This window comes from Cuculus canorus, chromosome 13 (assembly GCF_017976375.1).
Source record: "Cuculus canorus isolate bCucCan1 chromosome 13, bCucCan1.pri, whole genome shotgun sequence".
Classification (NCBI taxonomy): domain Eukaryota; kingdom Metazoa; phylum Chordata; class Aves; order Cuculiformes; family Cuculidae; genus Cuculus; species Cuculus canorus.
In genome coordinates, this window is record NC_071413.1 from 3,592,078 (window position 1) to 3,614,089 (window position 22,012).

The 22,012-nt window shown below is 59.4% G+C and overlaps 3 protein-coding genes and 1 pseudogene across 7 annotated transcripts in view; 2 read left to right on the top strand and 2 right to left on the bottom strand.

Annotated features, from left to right (window-relative positions):
• Positions 1 to 22,012, bottom strand: part of PDP2 (pyruvate dehydrogenase phosphatase catalytic subunit 2) — a 102,320-nt gene that overhangs the window by 26,471 nt on the left and 53,837 nt on the right. The gene's annotated exons all lie outside the window — the stretch shown is intronic.
• LOC104065457 (dynein regulatory complex subunit 4-like) lies at positions 3,790 to 10,632 on the top strand (annotated as a pseudogene).
• On the bottom strand, positions 10,856 to 16,819 carry LOC128853456 (5-hydroxyisourate hydrolase-like). Of its 5 annotated transcripts, XM_054078382.1 has the most exons (10): positions 16,073 to 16,819; positions 14,071 to 14,196; positions 13,834 to 13,953; positions 13,591 to 13,746; positions 13,374 to 13,518; positions 13,111 to 13,286; positions 12,920 to 13,009; positions 11,545 to 11,687; positions 11,250 to 11,385; positions 10,856 to 11,031 (listed from the first exon to the last, which is right to left on the bottom strand). In XM_054078382.1, exons 1-10 carry the CDS (start codon positions 16,130 to 16,132, stop codon positions 10,942 to 10,944), a joined length of 1,242 nt encoding a protein of 413 aa, XP_053934357.1. In that variant the 5' UTR covers positions 16,133 to 16,819; the 3' UTR covers positions 10,856 to 10,941. The 5 variants fall into 5 exon arrangements, with proteins under 5 accessions (XP_053934357.1, XP_053934358.1, XP_053934355.1 ...); XM_054078383.1 differs by lacking the exon at positions 14,071 to 14,196; XM_054078380.1 differs by having other exon boundaries at positions 13,834 to 14,196.
• LOC104054994 (B-cadherin) lies at positions 15,090 to 21,059 on the top strand. The gene is given in 16 exon segments (XM_054078369.1): positions 15,090 to 15,227; positions 17,151 to 17,356; positions 17,434 to 17,526; positions 17,722 to 17,877; positions 17,964 to 18,108; positions 18,238 to 18,413; positions 18,488 to 18,616; positions 18,709 to 18,897; positions 18,899 to 19,209; positions 19,296 to 19,438; positions 19,631 to 19,855; positions 19,954 to 20,172; positions 20,273 to 20,403; positions 20,488 to 20,634; positions 20,728 to 20,760; positions 20,762 to 21,059. Coding segments are annotated over 16 exon segments (2,616 nt in total). The 5' UTR covers positions 15,090 to 15,094; the 3' UTR covers positions 20,942 to 21,059.

The following is a 22,012-nucleotide window of genomic DNA, read 5'->3' on the forward strand; positions in this document are numbered from 1 at the left end:
ACCTCCAGCAGGCTGTGCAGGAACATGTCCGGGTGGGTTTGAATATCTCCAGAGAAGGAGACTCCACGAGCGCCATGGGCAGCCCATTCCGGTGCTCCATTATCCTCACAGTAAAGAAGTTTTTCCTCATGTCCAGCTGGAACTCCCTATGCTCTGGTTTGTGCCCATTGTTCCTTGTCCTGTACCTGTGCATGCTGAGAAGAGCCTGGCCCCATCCTCTTGACCCCGACTCCTTAGGTACCCGTAAGCTTTGATATGACCCCCCCTCAGTCTTCTCTTTCCCAAGCTAAACAGACCAAGCTCGCTCAGCCTTTCCTCATAAGAGAGAGGCTCCAGGCTCATCATCATCTTCGTAGCCTCCACTGGGCTCTCTCCAGTAGTTCTTTTTCTTTCTTGAACAGGGGAGCCCAGAACTGGATGCAAGACTCCAGACTGAGCTTCTCTAGGGCAGAGCAGAGCAAGAGGAGAACCTCCCTCAATCTGCTTGCTGAATTAAGGATAAAATTGCACTCTGATTTTTCTGGCTGGCTCATGTTCAGCCACTGTCAACCAACATCCCCGGGTCGCTTGAGGATAATGCTTTTGGTATATATCATCACCGTAGAGGGACAGAGCTGCATTTCAGGAGATGTAAAAGGAAAGAATAGTTATTTGGTTCCAAAGTGGATGCCTAAATGGCACTCTGTTTGCTTAAGCAACTCGGCAATTATCTTTACTGAGCATCTTTAATAATGGCAACATGCATTTGAACGCGATGCCATGTGCCTTCTTTAATGCCTGTGAGTGTGTCTGGTGTGTCATTGCCTATTAACAAAAGTATGGCAGAAATAGAGTCAGTTTGGGTCCAGGCTGCCTGCTCTGCAGCCCTTGAAGTGCAATAGGTAGGAGCAAATTAAATGTTAAAACATTCATCACTCCAGAGCTTGCCTACACCTCAGGTTCTTGAAAGAGTATCTTGTTTATCCAGACAGCTCATCTCTCTTCTTACACTGCCATTAGTAATGCTGGCAGCCTCCAAACGGAGCTATACTGAGGTGACATCTCTTCTTTATGTGCGCATTGAAGTCATTTATAATGAATCCAGAAACTGCACAAAAATACTTCCCAAGGGAAGTACAAACACAAGGTGCGCTGCCAACACTGAACATTAAAGAGCAGAGCCATCCAGGTTGGTTCTTTCCATTTTTTTTAGCGTTTTATTTTAAAAGTGATTGCCTACACTTGTTGATTGAAGAGAAATTCCAGATTTTGAATTCTCAAGCTTTTCTTTGCCAAACAAAAGCACGACAACTGCATGTTGAGATTCTCATGCATCCAGTGTAACTTCAGGAGCTGCAAGTGGTATTCCTTCTCCCACAGCTACATAGCAAGATTCGTGAGATTTCTAAGAAAGAACTCAACATTTATTTACTGGGAATCTCTTCCTAGTGTAAGAGATTGGTGGGGGAAAGGAAGAGGGTATCCCTAAGAAGAGAAGGGATTGAGAAGAAAATGATAAAAGACATGCATAACATTAACAGAAAAAAAAAAAACTTGAATAAAACAGTGTCCAACAAGGCCAAGAGAAAAAGAGGACTTTATTTGCAACATGTGGGGCAGAAAAAGAGGACCTGGGTACTTGGCCGCCCAGGAGTTTCCCAGCCTTCACTTGCCATTTTTTTATTATCACTTGTCTTTGACTTTTAAAGATACTCACACTTGGCTGCTTCACACCAGAAATGGTGCATGTATTTTGGAACCAAGTTCAAAATAATAATTCTTATAATTTATGGTTTGTTCAGTTGAAACTCTGTAATTGCAGCAGAACAAGTCAACTTTTGATTTTGGGGAACAGAACATTCCTACAAATATTGTAACAGTCACTGGAATTTCACCAGAAGGAAGGATTTACTGTGACATGGCAAACACAAAGCCTGGGAAAAATTAACTTTGGAGGAGATACTGCTTATGGGAAAACAAAAGAGGAAGAACTTAGATTGTATTCTGATCTCATCAAGGTATAAAACACTAAATGATAATTGCACTGTTGTATAGTTTATTCCAGCAGATATACAGCAAATTGAATTTACTGAAGAGAAGATTAAAAAGATCACAGAATGCCTTTTTATGGGCTAACGAATGCACTGGAATGAAGCATGCAGTTGAGGACATCTATTTTGCTGTTGAAACAGTGCCAGAAATGTTGGGTGAAGTGTTTGAAGATGTGAAAGTGTTCTCTTGGTTTTGTACACTGAAATCTATATTAATCCTACATGGGAAGATTTTTGTAATAGAAGTACAGAGATGTAACAGATGTCAGAATTTACCATCTCAACACTAAGTAGAAATAATTGTAATGATGTACAGCATCTCTGCAAAATAAAGAGTCATAGGATCGCAGAATGGTTTGTGTTGGAAGGGACCTCAAAGCCCATCCAGTTCCGATCCCCTGCCTTGGGCAGGGACACCTCCCACTGGATCCGGTTACTCAAAGCCTCCTGGAATCATCATAGAATGTCCTGAGTTGGAGGGGACCCACAAGGATCATTGAGTCCCTGCACAGGACAACCCTGACATTCACACTTGTGTGTCTGAGGGCATTGTCCAAATACTTCTGGAATATTGTCAGGCTTGGTGCCGTGACTCCCCCATCAGAGGAGGTTTAAACTGGACATTCTCCCTAGACATAAGGAAGAATTTCTTCACGATGAGGGTGGTGAGGCAGTGGGACAGGTTGCCCAGGGAAGTTGCCATCCCTGGAGGTGTTCCAGGCCAGGTTGCATGTGATCTTGAGCAACCTGATCCAGTGGGAGGTGTCCCTGCCCATGGCAGGGGGATTGGAACTGGATGATGTTTAAGGTCCCTTCCAACCCAAACTGTTCTATGATTCTATGATTGGAAAATATTCCTTCACCGAAAGAGTGTATATCTGCTAGAAGACTCTGATAAATGTATCAAATTGCAAAATGTGTAAGTGTACAATTTTTTTCTTTAATAGTTAATTATGGTAGTAAATGGTGAGGACTTCAGACCTCACGAAGTGCCTGAATTCCTGCATTGGGAAAAAAGTGTGTATGTGGGAGAAGGGTGAGAAGGGAGGTGGGAAGCAGGGCACCCTGGGGCTCTCTGCTCCCTTAGAGGCGCTGCCTGCGCCTTCCATCCATCCCAGTTCCCTAAAGCTGGGCAGTAAGCAGTCACTTAGTTTCAGATCTAGTAAAGACCTTCCTATAGATGGGAGATCCCACAGCCCCACCTGCTGCTGCGCAAAGCAAACTGTTTCTCAAACACAGCCTTTGGGTTTTCTCCTCATTGTTATATTCACAAGAACAACTCGTTATTTCGCAATGAATATATTAATATCTCTGAAAATACCAGTTCTCTGGTCATTGTATCTACTGGAATGAGTATATATTTCTTTATTTAAACACCCAAATCTATTTCAGAGAGAAAACTAAAATTGCTTTGTGTGTGTGTTTGGATCCTGTTGCTGTGTTTATGCAAACGATCAAATAGTAGAAAACTTTCAAGCAATGAGACAGAATAACTCAGGAAGCTGTGGGTGTCCTGGAGGGTCTTGGAGGCGTCCAGACATCCTCCTGGGAACCCTGGTTCTACAATCCAGCACTGCCTGTCACCATTCTCCTCCTGTCCCCACCATGACAGCACGTATGCTTCGTGGCCTGGGATGGGGCGGCACAGCTCCCTCCAGCACCAGAGCCACAGGCTTACCTCATGCGGATTGCCTTCTTTCCTTAGGCACCCAAAAAGAGAGCTGCAAAACAAGCAAAGGAGAGTAAAGCTGCAGCAGTGATGGATGGCTCAGCCCCAGAGGAGATGAGCAAGGAGGAGGTAAGAGATCCCCCATCTCCCAGCCCACCTCTGGGCCGGTGGACGTTGCTGCTTTCAGAACAACGCTTGGAACCCCTGCTTGGCACCTGGCTCCAGGGACAACAGCTGTTGGAGCGTGATGGGGTTCACTCACTGCCTGATGCCCGCCTGGGCTGTATGTGGGGTTCTCCCTGGTCCTGGAAGGAGCAGCCCCCTCATCCCACCCTCTGTTCCCCAGTCCAGGGTGCTCTGTTCTCCAGCCCTGAGCCCGTGCTGTCTTCTCCCCAACTCTGTGACCCAAGCGGGGTGATGGCTCAGCCTGGAGCTCTGTCATTTACAGGCTGCTGTGCTCAGTTTTGTTGCTGCAAGGGCAGGAGGCTCCCATAGGAACAGGGAGGGCAGGCAGTAAGGAATGTGCAGCCACCACCCCTCGGTTGCTCCAAGTCCCCCTTGTTTTGCCCTGCAGATAGAGGGGGAAATGGTCCTGGTCTGGGGGACCTTGCTGCTGGGATAAGGTCTTGCACAGGTCAGTGCGAGCGGTGTGACCAACTGGCCACCAACATCCTGGCTTGGATCAGCCATGGTGTGGCCAGCGGGAGCAGGGCAGGGATCGTCCCTGTGCACTCCCTGCGGGTGAGGCTGCACCTGATATCCTGGGTTCAGTTTTGGGTCCCTCACTCCAAAAAGGACATTGAGGGGCTGCCGCGCGTGAAGAAAAAGGGAACGGAGCTGAGGCAGGGTCTGGAACCCAGGGGTTGTGGGAGCGGCTGAGGGACCTGCGGCTGTTTAGTCTTGAGAGGAGGCTGAGGGGAGACCTCACTGCTCTCTATAACTACCTAAAAGGAGGTTGTAGCGAGGTGGGTGCTGGGCTCTTCTCCCAAGTAACGAGTGATAGGATGAGAGGAAATGGCCTCAAGTTGCACCACGGGAGGTTTCGATTGGAGATTAGGGACTATTTCTTCACCGAAAGAGTTGTCAAGCCCTGGAAGAGAATGCCGAGGGAAGTGGTGGAGTCACCATCCCTGGAGGTATTTAAAAGACGTGTAGGTGTGGCGCATAGGGATGTGGTTTTGGTGGTGGAGCTGGCAGTGTGAGGTTTATGGTTGGACTCAATGATATTAAAGGTCTTTCCCAACATAAATGATTCTATGGTTCTATGATTCAGCAGTATTTAAGAACCTAAGAATGATGTTACCAGGCACTGCGACATAGAATATATCTGAGCGCAGGCTGCTTACAGTAGAACAAGGTTTTGTTATTCATTTTCCGGAAGCTGACAGGTTCTATCAGGTCCTGGTCAATCCCCACAGTGTCCAAACGTGCGTGTGTCAGGGTTCCTCCCCTTCTCTCCTCCTCTTCTCTGTCCCAGCAAAAGCCCCTGTGTTCCTGCCAGATTTACGACGCGGCTTGCCAAGAGTGTCTTGCAGAGGTGTCTGTTTGAGGCCACCTCTTCCCCCACCTGGCTCTTCCTCTTGACTTTGCAGCTGGAGAAGCATGTTGAGTGTCTCCGTGAGGAGCTGGACCAGGAACAGGAAAAGCGCAACTATTTCCAGTTGGAGCGTGACAAGATTCACAACTTATGGGAGATCACCTGCCGGCAGCTGGAGGAGAAGAAAGCAGAGCTGCGGGAAAAGGACTGGGAGATGGAAGAGATGGACAAGTGGCATCGAGCGGAGATCAGGTGTGAGGGGAGGAGGCTGGAAGGTGTTGTGTGAGTGCCCTAAGCTCTGGGTGAGCCTTGGGCAGCTCTGAGGAGATTGAGGGAAAGGGGTAGAGGAGGAGAAGCTGGCCAGAATGCAAGCCAGGAGCATCTTGACCAATATCCCAGCTTCGAGTGTCTTCCTGCTGAACCCCCTCACCCCGTCCGTGGCTTGTCTTTAGGTTTACAAGCAGAAAACGAACCACTTATTGTACAAACACCAGGAAAACCTCACTGAGCTGAAGGCAGAGGGCACCCTGTCCATAAAGTGAGCTCAGGAGGATCACTGGGCCCAGGAGATGGAGATGGAGATGCAGAAAGACGTGGACTCCTTAAAAGCGAAGCTGAGGGAGTAGGAGCTGCCCCATGAGACGCTGGTGAAAAATATGCTCATGGTATGTCCCTGGCCAGGCTGGAGCTGCGTGTGAGGTCGCTCTGATGGAGAGGGAGGTGGTGGGGCTGCAGGTGGAGCCCTCCCAGCACTGGCATGTGAGCAGAGCCTGCCTCCCCGGCTCAATCCATGGGTGGGATGGGGTTTCCCACAGGCACTGGTGGGCTCAGTAACAGGGAAAAGGGATTCCTGGGGCACCTCCTGCGAACCCTGCCTCCTGCAGCAGGGAACTGTGGGAGCAGCTGGAGAACCTATAAGCCACTGTTTGCAGGGATAACATGGGATTGGTGCCATGGCAGGAGCCTTTCCCAGGGAGCAGGAGGGAATCCCTCGGGATGCAACTGCCTCAGCATTTGGTTGTCTGCCTCTAACAAACAGCTTCTCCCTAACAGAAACAAGAGGAGGAGATCACCCAGCTGCGCCGGGACTTTGAGAAACAAGTGAAAGGTCGGGACATGCTCGCAGCTCCTGTGTGAGCTCCTGTGCCAGGGAAGGCTTCTCGAGCTCTCCTGCACTGCCAGGCTCCATGATGGAGCCTCAGGCAAAAAGGGGCTGGTTTTTCCCAGGTTCTGGCTGGTTTTCCCCCAGTTCTCGCACCCTGTGCCAGACCAGCATCGCACGAGCGGAACCGGGACGGGTGCCTGTAGTGTGGGTGAAGGGTGCAGGCAGGGTGCCTGTCGCAGCACCACTGAGCACAGGCTGGGTGGAGGAGCCCTTGCAGAGTCCTTGCTCCAGTCTCCTCCTCAGGGGACATTTCAGGTTCTCACAGTCTCACTCAGCCTCCTCTGCACTTCCCTAGAGATCAAGACCAAGTACAGCGAGAAGATGCAAATCCAGCGGGATGAGCTTTGCTCACAGAGGAAGCTGGAGATCTATGAGGTGGAAGAGAGGAAAAACAGATGTATTAATGAGCTGATGAGGGACCACGAGAAGGCCTTCAAAGTCGTCAAGAACAACTACGAGGATATCAACCACCAAAATCTGCAGCACATCAACTTGCTGAGGGTACTGCCTGCCTCCACTGCTGCAGCCTGCCTGGTTTGCAGATCCTTCCCCCAGGGGACAGGTTCTGTGAGGATTTCACCCTGATCTGGCCACATTCCAAGTGGTGGTATGGATGCTGTTGGTTTCCTGGGGGCTGTACACCTTTACGTGAGCAATGCTTTTGTGCACAGGGAGATGTGTCTTGCTGGGCCATCAGTGGGAGGGTGTCCCAATGGTGTGGGAAGCTCTGAGGAGCTCGGCAGCCCTTGGGAGTTGGCACTCGTGTTCCCAAGAACAGGAGCAGGTGGAGGAGATGAAAAAGAGAGAATTGGCGGAGAAAGGAGAGGACAGAGTTGCTGCTCCAGAACAAGCAGCTGAAGGAGATGTTGGAGCCCACCCAGAAGCAGGTGCTTGACCCACTATGACCATAACAAGGAGGCCCTGAAGGTCAGTGGCCAGCCTTGGCCTTTCCCAAGCCAGCCTGGCTGTTTCCTGGAGGGAGTCACTCAGCAGTGATCTTCGCTGCTCTGCTTGGCCAGATCACTGAGCAAAGCTCTTCGAGTCGTTTCCAGCTTAGCTGGGTGTTCTTAAGATCTCATATGGGACTCCAGAGCTCCGGCAGCAAGAAGAAAGAGCAGCCCCTGCTGCAGAGGGAGAAGTGGGTTGCTGAAGGTGCTGACTGTTTTTTCTCACCTGTATCTCTTTGCTGGTCACTCTCCTCCCTTGACAGAGCGCATCCCCCACACCTCCCAGAGAAACCCATGCTCTTTAACTGTCCCTTCCCACTCGCAGAATGCAAAAGGCCATCTGAAAATCACTCAGAAGGAACTGAAGAACCTTCAGTGAGAACACGAAGTGCTGGTGCAGAGGTTCAGTAAGGTGAGAGCTGCGGGTGGATCTGGGCACCCCATTTCCCTTTCCAAACCCGGGCACAGAGGCTTAGCAGAGAGCCTGTGCTTAGCCAACAGCTTTTTGAAGCTCTAATCCAGAGCTGTGTGATAACTGCTGCTTCCAACAAAGCTTCTCACCGCTTTGGCGTCTCCCACGGTCAGCAGACAAGCCTGGCCTTGTACTTTGCTAAACAATGATGCACACTCCGACGGTCCCCTCCTGGCCTGCGAGGGGCTGGCCGTGCAGCAGTCTGGGGGCAGAGCTGTGGGGAGAGATTGTCATGGGCCACCACCCTCAGCCACAGCTTGTTCCGTCCTTCTGCTGGTGCTGGGGGTCACTCCCTCCACTTGCCGTGTTGGAGCAGCTCAGGATGAGTCCTGTTGACTGAGTTCTTTCAGACTCAGCCTCTTCCCCCACCAGTGAGCTCAGATAAATCTTCTGAGGCAGGAGACGGCTCATTTGCAATCCGTAGAAATCCCCAGGAATATGAACATTGATCTGAGGCCTTGTGAAGGATGTGTCACTAAGGCAGCGACATATTCAGTGCATTCAGAACTAGGCTGTGGAGGGGAAATTGTGTCCTAATTAGGACACTTCTTAACTAGCTGTGAGCCAGGGCCTCGTGCCAGCCACCCTCATGTGCTGTGGGGCCCTCTCTGAGGTCCAAAACAGCGGTGCAGTCAGCCCGTTCTGCTGCCGGGGTGTCCTGAGCCCCGGGGCAGGAGGAGGCAGAAGCGCAGGTGCTGAGGAGGTGCCGGCTGTGGAGGGAGGGAAGCCGTGCTCCAGCACCTGTGTTCCCCGTGGGCTGCAGATGCCGTGGGGAATGGCTGGGCTCTCGCTAGAGCAGGCAGGGCTGAGTGGCCAGGCCTGTTTGCTGTGTGCCCTGGGTGGCCACCAGCCCAGGAGCTCCTGAAAGTGGTGTGAAGGCCTTGCTGTCTTTGGGAGCAGGTGCAGGCAGAGCGGGATGAGCTCTATCAGAAGTTCACCAAAGCCATTCATGAGGTGCAGCAGAAGACAGGCTTCAAGAACCTGCTCCTGGAGTGCAAGCTGAAGGGACTCCACAGCATCCTGGAGGGAAAGGAAGTGGAGTGGAGCTCAAAGAGGTCTTGGCAGCCTCCAAACTTGACCCGGGCACCCTCTCCTTGGTCTCACGGAAGCTGGAAGTACCGTGAAGCCCTGTGCAGGCTGCACTTGGTGGGCAGACGCTGCTTTGGGTGAACACAGACCTTGGAGTCCCCATCCTACACAGCTGTAGCTTCCATATCACTCATTCCCAGCACTCCCAAGGTCACGCATGGTGCCGCAGGGCACTCCAGCTCTCCCTCAAGAATGGAGCATGTGGGTGTCAGAGTTTGGCATTGATCTCTCCCTCAGGTGGGGCCTGTTTTGAGGAGCATGGCCCCAGGCTGAGCAGCATAGACAGGTTCCCAGGGGCTCTGCAACAGTCTGCTGTGCTAAAAATACATATGCAGAAAGCCTGAGCATGGAGGCTTGGAGACCTGCATTCCTGGAACCTGCCACAGCCATAACCAGAGAAGCAACACTTAATTTGGCTTGGGTTGAGATGCAGGGGATGGAGGTTCCACGCTCAGGTCAGCCAGCATCCTGGTGCCCTCCCACTCATCCCATGCCAGCCTGTCCCCTTCCAGGTCCCCTCTGTTGTGGGTGGCAGTGAAGCACGTGGACACCCTCTTGCCAGGGTGCCCTGGAGGTGCGCACAGCAGCAGCCGAGGCTCTGGAGCCGTAGGATGGGGCAGCGGATGTGTCACCTATGAGCAGGTGCCACAGCAGCAGGAAGGAAAACACGTTCCTGGGAAGGTGTCACAGCGTTAAGCTCTCCTGCAGCCTCTGGGATCCTGGAATTCCTTTGCTCAGCTGCCTCCAACATCTTCCAGGGAGCCTCTCTCCCTGTAATGCCCCTGGTGCTGTGACAGCACGGCAGTGCTGCCATCGCTCCCCCCTTGCAGTGGGGCTGACGATGACGGCAGGGCTGTGTTGGCACTTGTGTTGTTGGTCTGGGAGGTCCCAGCTTGGGGCTGGCTGTCCCTGGCAGTGCTGGCTCAAAGGGGGCAGGGTGGTGGCCACCTGCCAGGCCGTGCTGCCAGCCGCTCCGCTTGAGCCAGGCCTCAGAGCTAGCTCAGCTTTGGCAGACGATCCTCCGTGCGCTCTGCCACGGCACTAACCCTACAGCGTGGCCAGTGTGCCCGCGCAGCCACTGCCTGACACGCCGTCTCCCTTTGCAGGATGTGCTCCAGTCCAAGGACACCACTATCAAGGAGCTGCAGCTCCAGCTGGCCCGAGCCACCAAGGTGAGGGAACGGGCTGGGGCTTCCCTGCCTCCCCAGGTTGGGGCTGTGGGCTGTTGGGTGGCGGCTGCAACTTGGGGGGTGTGGAAGGGGGACCTTCTGCTCCAGGCCATGCATGGAGCACAGGAAAGGGAACTCACAGCAGGTCAGCTGAGCTGCTTCATGCCCCGCACCAGGCAGGACCCAGGCTGCAGTTTACCCTGTCTGCCCTGCGAAGGAAGGCGTGTTGGGGTTCCACCTCACCATGCAGGGGAGCCCGTGCCCAGGCGTGGAGGGGCTGCGCTGGAGCTGGGCTTTGAGCTGACCGCAAGGTTCTTCCCTTGCAGGCACACAATGACATGCTGCAGGTTCTCAAGCGAAAGCTGACAGCCTTTGGAATCCCCCTAGACGACCTAGGCTTCAAGCCCCTGGAGAGCCCTCGGGTGCGGCAGGGCCCTGCAGAACTCATTTCTGTCCCCAACTGGTGCCAACCAACACCAAGGGACCCACTGCGCCAGGCAGAGAGCTGGACTCTGCCCCCTTTTCACTTCGTGCCATTAAACAGACCCCAGTGATCTTTCAGCCGCACCTGGAGGACCCCTTCTCTCCTTCCTGGGGGACCCTTTCCTCTGGAGCAGACCCCCAGCAGACCCCCGTTCCTGGACACCAGATGGCTGGCTTGGCTCTGACCAGGACCAGGAAGGACCACAGCTCATCCTGGAAGGCTCCCAGCATCCCACCTCCTGGACCAGCCTCCCCTGTCTCCTGTGTTGCCCGCAGGAAGGTGATTTTTTGAGACAAACATGTTGTTTGAAGCTTTAACAGTGTTGGTGGCATAGTTTTCTCCAGTGACCTCCATCCTGGGAAGAGGACATGCGTTTCCCCTAACTGCCACGGTACGTTGTGTAGGAGTAGGGGCTGATCAGCAGCGGGAGGTGCAGCTTCTGGGCCGGGTCAGTGATGGTGAAGACGACCTGGGGGAGAGTGAGGAGGCAGCGGCTGGGATCCCCCTCTGGTGGGGCTCACCTAGCCCGAGCCAGGCCCCAGGGGATGCTCGGAGCAGAGCCGGCAGCGCTGCAGGAGGGAGGCTGGGCCATGCAGTTCACGTAGGACTCCCGTACCCTGGCTCTGGTCCCCCCGTGGTTTCAGCTGTATCCCATGGCCCCCATCCCCTGCTCCCCACCTTCTGTACCTCCACAAAGGGGTAGAAGCTGACGTGCCCCAGGCCCTGCCAGTACGCCGCCGTCTCAAAGTGCAGCTTGTAGGTGCCGGGCTTGGCCTGCCCTGGTGCCAGGAGTGGCTGGCAGCGCCCGTCCCCATCCGTCCACCTGAAACCAGACGGTGCAAGCCATGCCGTGGTGGCTGCTCTGGCTCTGCTCCCGGCAGCCCCCGCGGCAAAGGCTGGGCAGCCTCTCCTGGCAGCTGCCTGGTTCAGGGGGTCGGGCAGCAGCATCCTCTTCCCTTTCTGCTGCTGCTGGCGCTCCTACCTCTGCCCCAGCTCCGTCCACTGCAGCCCTGACTCCTGCAGCCGGGCCAAGCGGATGGTGAGCCCGGCTGCCGGCAGCCCCGTGGCCGTGTTCAGCACGTGGGTGGTCAGGGAGCCCTTCGTCGTCTCAGTCATGCCTTCAGCCTGGAGCAGAGGAGTCAGCGGGGCTGGAATGTGTCCAGCAGCACTGTCCACCTCCCCCTCTGCCACACTGCAGTGGGCAGTGCCACAACCAAGCCTCCCGGCTAGAGGGGCACATGGCCAGCTTGCCTGCATGCCCCCTCTCTGCAGCCAGGGCTGTCCCAGCACAGCCCCACGTTCCCAGGGTTCCCACCCATGTCCTTCCCATGCTGTGGGGTTCAGCTCTGCCAGCCCAGGACTGCAGTGCCAGCTCCCTGCCCGCAGCAGAGCACTCCCAGCACCGTGGGTGCCTGCCAGGTTCCTGCGTGGACGAAGGACTGTGTGTCTAGAGCAGTGCCAGGCTCCCCACTCACCCGTCTGTCCCGGTAAGCCATGGCACAGCAGCAATGGCTGGCCTGGACCCAGGGAGGAACAGCGCTGTCCCTGTCCCTGTCCCCTTCCCTGCCCACAGTGTCACGTGCGGGTGAATGTTAACCCTGCAAGTGCTCCGGAGCTCTTGGGGCAGGCAGCTGGTGGGTGCAGGTGGGCCCCTTCCCCTCCAGGAGCCCCCAGGTTGTGATCGGCAGGGTGGGAGCATGTGCGGGGCTGCATCCCGCTGCCCTGGGGCTGCTGCCAGCCAGGAAACGCCAGGCTGTGTATCTGGAGCAGGACAAGCTCTCACTGCCGTCCCAGCAGCAGTTCTGGGCCTTGGCTGCCAGCTGCAGCAGGGATGCTGGAGGCACCACGGCGAGCAAGGCTGCTTACCTGGCTCTCCTCTGTCCCACTCAGCCGGGGGCCCGCGGGTGCTGACCCTGTGCAAAATGCCATCCCCTGCCCAGGCTGCCCTGCCTGGTGCTGCAGCCTCTTCCCACGGAGCTGGCGAGGCTGGATGCCGCTATCCCAGTGCAGAGCTGCAGTCAGACTGGGCGCTCCTCCCTGGCTGGGCTGAGCCAGCGCAGGTGGCTTCCCCCTGGGAGGTGCACCCTGGAACCCTGACGGCACCCTTGCTCCGGCAGCACTGCAGCCCCAAGGCTGGCGGGATGAACCGAGCCCTGGTGGGATGTTGGGCCACCAAACCAGGAGGAGCCATGGTGGAGCTGCCATCCCAGCCTCACCCCCCTTCTGGAAAGCGCCTGGAGTGCGTTGGTGCTGTGGCAGCCGGGCACGCGGGGGCTGCCAGGAGCCGGCAGCGGCTTCACCATGACCTAATTCTGCCTGCCTGCCACTGGGGCACAGGGGTGGGCTCGGCACCTCACCTGCACTCTGATGAGGACGGTGGCGGTGGCCCGCAGCCCGTGCCCTTCCATGTCGGCTGCCTGGATCTTCAGGTTGTACTCCGGGACTGCCTGCAGCAAGAAGCTGTGTCACCACCAAATGCAGGGTGACAGCCAGGCTGCAGAGTTGGGGGGGTGACAGTGGGTGCTGAAGGACCATGCCTGGTGCTCACCTGTGCCACCAGTCCCGCCGCGGCCACGGAGATCACCCCGGTGCTGCTATCAATGGCAAACATGTGGGGCTGGGGCTGGTTTGGTGTCTGGCTCAGGATGGAGTAGGCTACAACCCCATTGGTGGAGCTCACCGTGTCGTCCGCATCTGTGGCCAGCACCCGCAGCACGACGGTGCCTGGAAGCAGGAAGGTATTGGTGACACCTCCCCTGTCCCCCAGCTGCCACCCCAGCGCTGCCTCCTTCTTGGTGGCATTGCTCTCACCTGGCTCAGCCCCCTCCAGCACGGTGCCGTGGAAAATCGCCTTGGTGAAGATGGGCCAGTTGTCATTCTGGTCCATCACAGTGATGATGATCTCCATGGGGTCCTCCACAGGCTGCCCGTTGGCAGACACAGCGTGGGAGAAGAGCTGCGAGGGGCACCGTCAGTTAACGCCCTGCCCTTGGGGACTGTTCCCTCCACATCCTGGCCCCTCACTCACAATATATTTATCCATCGCCTCTCGGTCCAGCGGCTTCGTCACCTCCAGCCACCCCGTCTCCCGCTCGATGGTGAAAATACCCACAGGGGGGGTGTCTGCCCCCTGCCCCGTGATGCTGTAGAAAACCTTGGTGTCCTTGTCCTTGTTGGATTTGATCTGGCAGCAAGGCAGAGGAGGGATTAGAGGGGTCCCAGCGCCCCGGACCCCCCTTGCCCCACGCCCCATCCCTGCGGGGCCGTGTACCTGCACCAGCTTCTTGGGGAAGGGTCCCTGCTCGTTCTCGAGGCAGATGATGGGGGGGACAATCCAGTCCCTCCTTTGCCGCTGGAGGCCATGGTTGGGCTCGGGGAAGGTCAGGACGTCCTGCGTGATGGAGAGCGGGGCTGAGGGGCCACGGGAGGGTGGGCTGAGCTCTACCCCGGGGCTGGGGGACCTGTCCTGCTGCCCACCACCTGCAGACATACACCGGGAATGTCCTACCAGCACGAGGAGGAGGGTGAAGGTGCAAGGCAACATGGCTCCGGGTGCGCTGGCTGCTTCTGTGCGCACCGGGTTGGGACTTTGCATTGCAACAGCCGTGACCTTGGCCGAATCCTGCCGGAAAAGCTGAGCGCCAGCCCGTGAGTACCCAGCTGCCACCGCCAACCCGCAGTAGGGCTAAAACCTTCTTGTTTAGCGTGGGGCAAAACACACCTGCCAGTCTGGGAGGGACCCAGCGCACAACATGCTGCTCCCAGCTGAGGGGGACACACCAGGACCCCCAAAACAGCAGGGGATCTCACTTCGCTCCGAAGTCCACGTGCCCCCGAAGGCCAGGGGGGAGCTCCTAACAGCACTGTGGGGCGCTGAGCACCCTCGGAGCACTGAGCCCCCCAGCAGGGTGCTGAGGACCCTGTTGGACCCTCAGAACCCCTGCACCCAGCAGGGTGTGACCCCCCCCCAGGCGATGCTCGGGGCCAGCAGGAACCCCCACAGGGTGGTGGGGAGGGGGGCAATGCTTCGGCTGGTGCCCAGTGGGACCCAACGTGGGGCCGAGCACCCCGACCCCCCCGGCAGGATGAGCCCGGGGGTTCGGGGAGAGATCCCGGCACAGGGTGCTGGGTCCTGGGGCAGGGGGGTCCCGGGGGTCCCGGGGGTCGGGGCAGGGACACCGGTGCACCGGGAGGGTCTCATCACTGGGGCAAGGGGGAGCCGCGGTGCCCGGGTTACCGGGGATGCACCGATGCCCGGGAGGTGCCCGGGGGGTACCGGCGGGGGGCGTTCTGTAGGGCGGTACCGGGCTATGCCCGTGGGTACCGGGGGTTACCGGGATAAGCTCTGTGGGGCTGTACCGCGGGTGCCCGGGGGCGCGGGGATGAGCTCTGCGGGGCGGTCCCGGGGGTACCGTGGGCACACGGGGATGAGCTCTGCGGGGCGGTACCTGCACGGCCACCGCCTCACCTGGGGCCGCGATGCAGCGGGCGGGGCGGGGCGGGGCCGCAGCGGCAGCGGCAGCGGCGGGGCCATGCGGGAGCCGCGCTCCGGGCTCTGCCCGCTCCTCTTCATCCTCATCCTCCTCCTCCTCCCGCTCCCGTCGGCGGCGGCCGCCCCCCCAGCTCGGCCGTGCATCCCCCTGGGGCTGCGCCGCCCGCCACCAGGTAACCGGGACCCGCGGGAGGAGCGGGGGGACCCCGGGCTGCCCCTTCCCGGGGCGGAGAACGGCTTAATCCCCCCCTGCTGCCCCTTCCCGGGGCTGAGACCGGCTGAACCCCCCCCGCTGCCCCTTCCCGGGGCTGAGACCGGCTGAACCCCCCTGCTGCCCCTTCCCGGGGCTGAACCCCCCCTTTCCTGCCCCTTCCCGGGGCTGAGACCGGCTGAACCCCCTCTGCTGCCCCTTCCCGGGGCTGAACCCCCCCGCTGCCCCTTCCCGGGGCTGAGACCGGCTGAACCCCCTCTGCTGCCCCTTCCCGGGGCTGAACCCCCCCGCTGCCCCTTCCCGGGACTGGGACCGGCTGACCCCCCCCGTGCTGCGGGGCCGGTGCTGTTCAGGGGCGCTGGGACCCCCGGGGTGTGGGGCTGTTTGGGGTCCCCGGGATGTGGGTCTTGACCACAGGGCGAGTCCTTCCCAGGCTGTGGGGCTACCCAGGCTGCTGCAGGCTCGGGCTGCGGGGCTGTGCCCAGCCTGCCCGTCTGGCCCCGCCGGCACTGGTGGCGGCTGATGCCAGCGCCCGTGGGGCAGCCGTGGGGCAGGGCTGGGTCCCCTCCGGGCGGGTGCCGGGCTGGCGGTGGGGCTGCGTGCCCCGGGCCACCCTTCTCCGGCTGCGGGCGGGAGCCTGGTGCCCTGGGCCGCTCGGGGCTGGGCAGAGCCCGGGCAGGGGCTTCACGGCCAGCAGCCCTCAGCGGTGCCCGGGCCTGTCTGCCCTGTTGGCATCCCCGGGGAGCAGAGCTCTTCGGGAACCGCAGCCACCGCTCGCCTAATGGCTGCGGAGCACTAAAAGCCCACCTTGACGGTAAGTGCTCTCTTGCCGTGCCAAGGAGAGGTCCTGACCCTGGAATGCCACATCCCGCTTCCTTCAGCCAAGCCTGCCGGGCAGCTCCTCCGGGCTGCTGGGAGCAGAGCTGGGCCGTGTGCTGGGGTCTGGCCATGCCGCTGCTCAGCCCCCCCCGGGCACCGGCCGTGCGGCTCCGTCACTGCGCCAAGCGGGCACAGAGCTGTGCGGGCTCCGCAGGGAGGGATCCCACAGGTATAGTGAGTTGCAGCCCCCCCAAGGGCTGGACCCCCAAGGCCAGCAGCCTGGCTCCAGCCCTGGACCCTGTTGTGCTGCCCAAGCCCTTCTGTGGGGAGAAGCAACCTGTGCCACAGCTGGCGAGCGGGGCTGGGGCTCCCCTGGGCTCCCTGTGCCCCCAGCCCTGCTTGCTGGGGTGCCTCGGGAACTTCCTTTCATCTCTTTATCAAAACCATCACCCTTATCAAAGTCATCATGTCTGGGAGGGGCCCTCGTCACAGCCCTACAGGCACTGCTGCATGGGCTTGGTCACCCCAGGGCTCGCTCCCTGCCCTGGTGTGGGGCAGCCATGGGGCACAGCTCTCCTTGCCTTGCTCTGTGTCTCCCCTGAGTCCCGCAGCCCCCCAGACCCACTCCTCATCCCCTCCCAGCTCTTGTGGCCTCTCGCCGCTGCCGGAGCTGGCTTAGCTCCACTAATCCCCTAATCCTGCTGCCCGGACGGGGGTGCAGGGACCTGGGCGATGTCCAGCACGGGGGATGCAGCATGGTCCGGGGGGGCCATGCTGTGCCCCGTGTCCTGGCCAGGGGGGGCTGGGAGCCCCCAGGATGGTGACACAGCGGGATGGGGGTTGGGAGCCCCCGAGGGTGACACAGCGGGTGGGAGGCTGGGCAGGGCCCTGCCTGCTCAGGAATTTCCCATCATCTACAAAACAAAGCCGAAACCTCCACCGTGCTCCTGTGCTGTGCCCAGCATCCCCTGCCTGATCCATCTAAGGAGGCTGGGGGGGAATGGGGTCGGAGGGGGGTGCTCAGGGACAGAGCCCCCCGCCACCCTGACCCCCTGCCCCCTCACAGCGAGCTCCAGAGGCTGCACAGGGCTGTATGGGACCAAGGAGCCCGACGTCGCGGCACGGGAGAAAGGGGTCTCTGTGCAGCTGCCAAGGGTGGGCAGGGTGCTCTCGGCACTCACTGTTTCCCCCTGGGATGCCGTCTCCCCCCGGGATGCTACTGGCTGGCCAGACTCTGCCCCAGTTCCTGTGCGGAGCAGGCGCTCGCTCCAGGTAATGCTGCCCGGCTGCCCTCCTCTGCCCCCACGCCCCCCGGCCGACTGCACACTCACCCACCTCTCATCCCACAGGAGCTCCCCAGGAGGCAGAAGAGGGACTGGGTGATCCCCCCCATCAAGGTTCCTGAAAATGAGAGGGGTCCCTTCCCTAAAAAGCTTGTACAGGTATGGGGGGATATTGATCTGTGTGGGGGCTGGGCACAGATGTGGGAACTGAGGAGGGGTCCATCCCCATTGCGTCTGGGCAAGCATCTGGGCATGGCTGTGCACGGCTGAGGATGGGAGCAGTGCTGGCAGGGCCCGATGCTGCTGGGGGGAGCGGGGAGATGCTGAGCACCCCCCTGCCATGTCTCCTCTCAGATCAAATCCAACCGGGACAGAGACACTAAGATCTTCTATAGCATCACGGGCCAGGGGGCGGACGCTCCCCCCGAGGGCATCTTCACCATCGAGAAGGAGACAGGCTGGATGAAGGTGACGCAGCCGCTGGACCGGGAGCACATTGACAAGTACCACGTAGGTCCCTGCTGGGGGGTGCTACAGTGTGCCATGGCGTGCCGGCATGCCATATCATCCTCCTTGCACACCCTGCCGCCTTGCAGCTCTTCTCCCATGCTGTATCCGAGAATGGCAAACCGGTGGAGGAACCAATGGAGATCATAGTCACAGTGGTGGACCAGAACGACAACAAGCCCCAGTTCACACAGGAGGTCTTCAGGGGTTCTGTGTCAGAGGGTGCTTTGCCGGGTAGGACCCCATGCCTTAGGGAACCTCTGTCTCCTGCCTGTCATGTCCCTTGGCGAGAGCCCTGGGACCATCCCCATGGGGGATGCGGGTGTCTCATCCACTCCACTCACTGGGATGTCCTGTCCCCAGGCACTTCCGTGATGCAGGTGACGGCCACGGACGCAGATGACTCGGTGGAGACCTACAATGGTGTTGTCGCCTACTCCATCCTCAGCCAGGAGCCACGGGAGCCCCATCCTCACATGTTCACCGTCAACAGGGCCACCGGTACCCTCAGCGTCATCGCTAGCGGCCTCGACCGGGAGGTGGGCTTGGCAGCACTGCGGAGCGGGCAGCCCTGGTGTCAAGGTGGGGACTGATGTCTGTCTGTCCACTGCAGCGCGTGCGGGAGTACACACTGACCATGCAGGCAGCTGACCTGGATGGCGAGGGGCTGACCACAACGGCACTGGCGGTGATCGAGATCGCGGACATCAATGACAATGCCCCTGAGTTTGACCCCAAAATGGTAATGTGGGGTCCCCCTGGCAGGACTCCCTGCCCATGGGCCAGCGCTGGGCTGGTGCCCACTGGGCTGCAGCGCTGACGGTGCCTCTGCAGTACGAAGCGGCCGTGCCAGAGAATGAGGCTGGGCGGGAGGTGACCCGGCTGGCCACCACTGACCTGGATGAGCCGAGCACACCGGCGTGGCGAGCCGTCTACTCCATCCTGCGCGGCAACGAGGGAGGCGCCTTCACCATTTCCACTGACCCTGCCAGCAATGAGGGTGTCCTCCACACTGCCAAGGTGTGTGTCTCCCCATGTCCCCTCCTCCCTGCTCACAGCGGGATGCTGCCCATCCTCTCCTCTCTCCTAGGGTCTGGACTACGAGGTCAAGAAGCAGTTTGTGCTCCACGTGGCCGTGGTCAATGAGGCCCCCTTTGCCGTGAAGCTGCCGACAGCCACTGCTACGGTGACAGTCAATGTGGAGGATGTCAATGAGGCACCTGTCTTTGTCCCACTGGTGCAGCTCGCCCAGGTGCCAGAGGATGTGCCACCTGGGCAGACCCTCACCTCCTGCACAGCCCAGGACCCCGACAAGGCCCAGGGGCAGAAGATCAGGTGAGTGGAGCTGGGGTTGGGGTCAAGGTCTGAAGGGGGGGTCTCTGCCACCCCCTGCCACAGCACCAGCTCCCATCTGCCCCCAGGTACATGGTGGGGCACGACCCAGCAGGCTGGCTGGCTGTGCACCCCGAGAATGGCCTCGTGACGGCACGGGACCACCTGGACCGCGAGTCCCCCTTCACCAAGAACAGCACCTACACTGCCGTGCTGCTGGCTGTGGATGATGGTGAGGGCTATGAAAGGGGCCCTTGTTCTCCCTCTCCCACGTGAGGGACACGGGACACTGGGAAACACGTCCCAGCTCTGGCACGGAGCAGTGCTGGGGGCTCCCTGTCCCCATCCGTGCTTGGGGCATCCCTGTCCCCACAAGGGTCCTGGTTTTTGGGCAGCAGCCCTCCAACGTCCCTCCTCCCCACAGGCTCGCCACCTGCCACAGGCACTGGCACTCTGCTCCTCACCCTGCTTGATGTGAACGATCATGGTCCTGAGGCCGAACCCCGCGACATCACCATCTGCAACCGCAGCCCCGAGCCACAGGTTCTCACTGTCACAGACAGGGACCTGCCCCCCAACACTGGCCCCTTCCGTGCCGAGCTCCCCCACGGCTCCGGGGACAGCTGGGCCGTGGAGGTTGGTGATGAAGGTAATGCTGGCAGGATGCTCAGCATGAGGTGGATTGCGTTGTGGCAGCATTACCAGTGCACGCCACCACGGGTCACCCACGGTGTTGGTCTTGTGCAGATGACACCGTCACCCTGCGGCTGGTGGCACCACTGGAGCCAGACCTGTACAGTGTCTACCTGCGGCTCCTCGACCGGCCAGGCAAAGCCCAGCTCACCGTCATCACCGCACGGGTCTGCGACTGTGAGGGGCCGGTGCAGAGCTGTTCCCAGAGACGCCAGCCTGCCAGCAGCCTGCCCTTCATCCTCGCTGCCCTTGGGGCCATCCTGGCCCTGCTGCGTGAGTGGGGGTCCTGGGGGTCCCAGTGCTGCAGGGCTGCACCCCACCATGGGGCAGGGGGGTAGGGATGCATCCCCGCTGATGCTGATGCTCCCCCCAGTTATCCTCCTGCTGCTGCTGCTCTTCGTGAGGAGGAGGAAGGTGACAAAGGAGCCACTGCTGCTGCCTGAGGATGACACCCGGGACAACATCTTTTACTACGGGGAGGAGGGCGGTGGGGAGGAGGACCAGGTAGGTGTCCTGGGGGAGACAGGGGGGGCAGGGCCAGTGCAGGCAACCTGACCCTGTCCCTCTCCATCACGTCCCCATCCCCAGGACTATGACCTGCGCCAGCTGCACCGAGGCCTGGATGCCCGCCCCGAGGTGCTGCTCCGCAATGACGTGGCCCCCACGCTCCTGCCGGCTCCGCAGTACCGTCCCCGGCCAGCCAACCCCGACGACATCGGCACCTTCATTGAGGAGGTGAGCCCTGAGATTGGAGGGTGAAACCCATTGGGGTGCCATCAGCATCCCCAGCCCAGAGCCGTTGCGTGCTGACTCCTCTGTTCCCCCCAGAACCTGAAGGCGGCTGACACAGACCCCACGGCCCCCCCCCTACGACTCCCTGCTGGTGTTCGACTACGAGGGCAGCGGCTCGGAGGCCACCTCGCTCAGCTCCCTCAACTCCTCCGCCTCTGATGCTGACCAGGACTATGACTACCTCAACGACTGGGGCAGCCGCTTCAAGAAGCTGGCGGACCTCTATGGCGGTGGGGAGGAGGATGACTAGGATCCCTCTGGCCTCGCTGCCCCCCTGCCCCATGCCTTACTGCTGCCTGTGCCTTGGGTCTGCCCCCTCCTGCCATGCCCCCTGCTTCGGCACAGCCCCCTCACCTTCCTCTCCTGTGTTTTCCTTGTTTATTTTTTTTTTTAAACTCTATGAAATAATGGTAGTGTGAGCCTACAGACAAGGTAAGAGGCTGCTGGAATAGGTTTTAATAAAGGATGTGGTTTTTATAGATGCTCCAGCCTCTGTGTGGCTTTGTGCCTTAGGAGAGGGATGTGCTGCCCTCCCCAAGGGTTGGTGCTGACCACAGCCCCACTGTTTCTTTCCCCCCACATCCACCTTGCCCCCAGCAGTGTTTGGCTGCCCCCTGCCCCACTCGGGTACCCCCAGGCATGGCTGCAGCACCAGCCACACTGGGGGCCGCAGGGGCTCCCCTAGGGTGTCCGTGTCCCTGTGGGGCACAGGCAGGGCACTGAACCCCGCCACCCTGTGCTCTACAGGAGCGGCACGGGGTTTTCATGGTGTCAAATCACTCCTGACCTCGCAATTACAGAGGCAGAGTCCTGCCTGCCTGCAGCCCCCTCAAACTGCCACCCTGTGCCCCATGTGAGATGGTGCTGGCACAGGCGGGCACAGCAGCCCCAGGCGCATCCCCAGCCCTGGGTGCTTCTCACTGCCTCCCTGCTCAGCCCTGGCACTCCCCGGAGCTGTGGGTCACAGGAGGCACTGGGGGGCCCTGGGGCTTTCCCTGTGCCAGGGGGTCCCCCCAGCTTTGCTGCGTCTGGGGACAGAGGGGTGCTGGAGGTGACAGGGCTGTGGGACCTGTGGGGTGCGTGCACCCCGGGCTGATTCTCCCCAGATCCCACGATCCCAGACAGGCACCCACAGAGCCTCTGTGCCCTGGGGGCTACTCTGCTGGGGATGGGGTACCGGGAAGATGGGATTACCGGGAGTACGGAGGGCATGTGGATACCGGGAACTGGGGGTACAAGAGTACTGGGAGTACCGGGGGACCTGGGAGGGCATCGAGGGTACAGGGGTCCCAGAGTATCAGGTGTACCAGGATACAAGAGT